Raw genomic sequence first — 3,444 nt, forward strand, 5'->3', positions numbered from 1 at the left:
GACATTTTTTTGTATTACCGATGATATTGAAAAACGATATTAGAAGGCTTCAACGCGTATACAAGGTGTTCTCAAAAAAGCAAAATAAGATGTCGTGTATTTTAGACTTTTACCGTTGATTTAATCTTTTATACTCAATATTCGTTCAGTCTTTTATGTACTTAATTTAATTTTGTATACTTATATCAATTTATATCATAAGATAGTAATTAAAACATTGTCATATAGTAAATTGTCACTATTAACGTTACATAATTGATATTTGTATGATCTATAATCTTGTTTCTTTTGACCTATGTGTTTTATCTGTCGAAGAGAGTGAACTAGTATATATACGGTGATACGCGTGATAACGTTATTTTAATTAATTGCGCTTATTGCAGTGAAGATATCATATCGTATCACCTACGTAAAATGAGAAGTCTCGTGCTTTACGCCTGCATTTTAATAATTGCTGTAAATATTCTGTGAATAAACTACTTCAACTATTTCAATAAACTACAAGAGAGTTATTTATAATAATATGTGTTAAAAATTATAATTTTGTATAATATGTATTAAAAACTATTAATAACTAAAATAGATGAAATATTTTGTTTCAGCCGTTTAGCTCAATAGAATTAAAAAATATTAAAAATCTAATAGAAACTACTAGAGATGACATTGAAGCTTGCCAGATTGAAAATAATGTGACTTATGGTAAGTTATTTTGTTATTGCATATTATTGAAGCATATTATTGAAGATCCTTATGATCGTCATCTAAATTCCCTAATTAATATTTTAATTTAATTTTCAAATTTTGTTTTACCAATTTGAATACTTTCCTTACAATCTTGTAATGTTTATTTAAACTTTTTTTTTTTCAAAAACTGACTTTTACATTGATTGTTTTTATTTTTTTAGCTGATCTATACAGTCCCGAAGACATGATAACTGACTTACCTACTCAACTCGAAAATGAAGAAAAAACAAGAAAAATAGGCTGCTGGATTGCGTGTATCTTAAAAAGACAAAATTTAGTAAGTGTTTTCAAATATGCTATACATATTTTATATGTATATAATGTCCAACAATGCAAGATTAATATATCATAATAAATAATAAAATTTTAAATTATTCGAAATTTAATTTCTAATGTAATAATTATGAATTAATAAAACGCGTTGTTTATACATAAAGGAAAGCTCCCTATTATGAGATAGGCGCCTAATATGAGATACCGGCATTTCTGCTAAACTAATAAACATTATCTATTGGTTCCACCATGAATTTATTGCTCTTGAATTGAAAACTATTTAGTAGAAAATTTTTTTAGTAGAAATTTATTTAGTAGAAAATTTATTATTAGATCATGCCTGTAGTCATTGTAAAAAAAGATTTTAGAATTTGGATGTCTTCAAGTTTCATTGAGATAAGCCTTGTTTATTATTTAATAAATAAATATTTGGCAATAAATTCTTCATGTAGTGATGGAATAAGATCGTACTAGAAAAATACGGGATATTGAATTGTTTAATTACAGAAGTTAGATTTAATGATCATAAAACCATAAGGCGTAAAAATCGTAATATGAAATACCCAGGATATTTCTAATATAAAATAACCTATACTCCTATATCATAATGAAAATTGTTGCTAAAGAGTAAATGTTATTGTACAATAATAAAAAAGACAACCAGAATAAATGTCAAGTGCCTATTTCTGCGATGCTTGATTCCTATTATCTGATGATGAGTTCTGGGTATATCTATAATCTATCGCATGCTCATTTTTCACACACGTTGGCTGTATTTATTTTAGAAACATGAAATAAAGTTTTTTAATTGCAATACTGATATACTTTGCTTCGATTTCTCGGGGCATCTCATATTAGGAGCACAATTTTTTGACTTTGTGATTTGCTCATTTTTTACATTTCTTTAATTAAAAAAAAAATGGAATTTGAATTAAATTTTATATAACGTTATTTTAAAGCTTATTAAATTCTTTTCAAATGACCTATTATTTTTTTAAATTCTGCCCATAGATTTCTAGCATTTATCCAAAATGAACTCGGTATTTCATAATACAGACCTTTCTTCTATATATGTTTATTGTTGCATATATATGTTTAATGTTGATAAAAAATTATACAAAAGTTGATGTTATTATATGGTATTAGTAAAAATATTATGCTATAACATACTTAATTTAATAAATATGTTTTATTTATTTACAAAGTGCTTAAAAAAATTGCGCAAAATAAATAAAATAAATTCATATTTTATTTTTATTCATAATTTCTTCTTAATAATGTTAGATGGAAGATTCAAACATTAAGGAAGGGCAAATTCATGTAAGAATAAATATAGAGTATTCTGATAATCCTCGTGAAGCCTTTATGCACCAAATTGCGAGTAAATGTATGAAACAAGGTAAGATATATCTTCAATTATATATATATTATTATATTGTTCAGTTCAACAAAATTTTTGTTTCGAACAATTTCCGAAATTCAATATGCAGTTGCAAAATTACTGATATTACATATTTTTCTTTTATAATTTCTTGTACAAGTGACACATTATTTATAGTTTATAATAAATTTTAAAAAATTCTACAGTTCTCATTTTCTAGAATATATAGACTTTACCTCTTTTACATATTGTATAAATTACCCTAACAAAAAATAAGGAATTAAAAATTATTATGTAAAAAAAATTATTATGTACGTTTTATGTACTTATATAATGTTTTTAGAATGTTATAATTGTTATAAAAATACAATATCTGTAGGAAACATGATATTATATATTTAATCTTTTAACTATATTATTTTGAATTTTTATTTGTACAGTGAGAGATATTACACAAGAATGTGAGAAAAGCTTCTCCCTGCTTGTATGTATTATAAAAACTACTTATGAGGAACAGAAACATCAACAACATGAAATAGAAAAAGCAGAAATGAAATAAATTAATATATAAATACAATCAAATGCAAAAATTAAATATTATCCATACTAATTACTAATATAAAACTGTAATAAATATACTGACAAAAAATGCTGTTAATTCAATTAAAGTCTATATTAATTTATAATCTATAATAATTAAGGTGTCAATAAAAATATACATGAATTAATTACTTATGTTAGTGACAGTCCGTAATATAGATTTTAATTGAATCAACAGCATTTTTTTTCTCAGTATACATACAATATTTATATTAAATAAAAGTATACATTTATATGTACACTTTTTATAACACTCTAATTGTATCTTTCTAATAAAGTTGCATATACAAAAATTATGTTTCATTTAGTTATATATTATTAAATTAAATTAAATTAAATTTAAAACATTTATAAAATCAAATTTTTTACTTAGCGTTATTTATGTAAAATTTTTTTACTGATAAAAATATATGTATTATACTTTTTTGTAATATCATTATTATAAA

At 23.1% G+C, this 3,444-nt stretch overlaps 1 protein-coding gene across 1 annotated transcript; it reads left to right on the top strand.

The window, feature by feature from the left end:
* Positions 1-355: 355 nt before the first annotated feature.
* LOC108694845 lies at positions 356-2,994 on the top strand. Its single transcript, XM_018204526.1, has 5 exons — positions 356-456; positions 603-699; positions 906-1,021; positions 2,302-2,416; positions 2,839-2,994. Exons 1-5 carry the CDS (start codon positions 415-417, stop codon positions 2,955-2,957), a joined length of 489 nt encoding a protein of 162 aa, XP_018060015.1. The 5' UTR covers positions 356-414; the 3' UTR covers positions 2,958-2,994.
* The last annotated feature ends 450 nt before the right edge of the window (positions 2,995-3,444 follow it).

This window comes from Atta colombica, unplaced genomic scaffold (assembly GCF_001594045.1).
Source record: "Atta colombica isolate Treedump-2 unplaced genomic scaffold, Acol1.0 scaffold125, whole genome shotgun sequence".
In the NCBI taxonomy this organism is placed as follows: domain Eukaryota; kingdom Metazoa; phylum Arthropoda; class Insecta; order Hymenoptera; family Formicidae; genus Atta; species Atta colombica.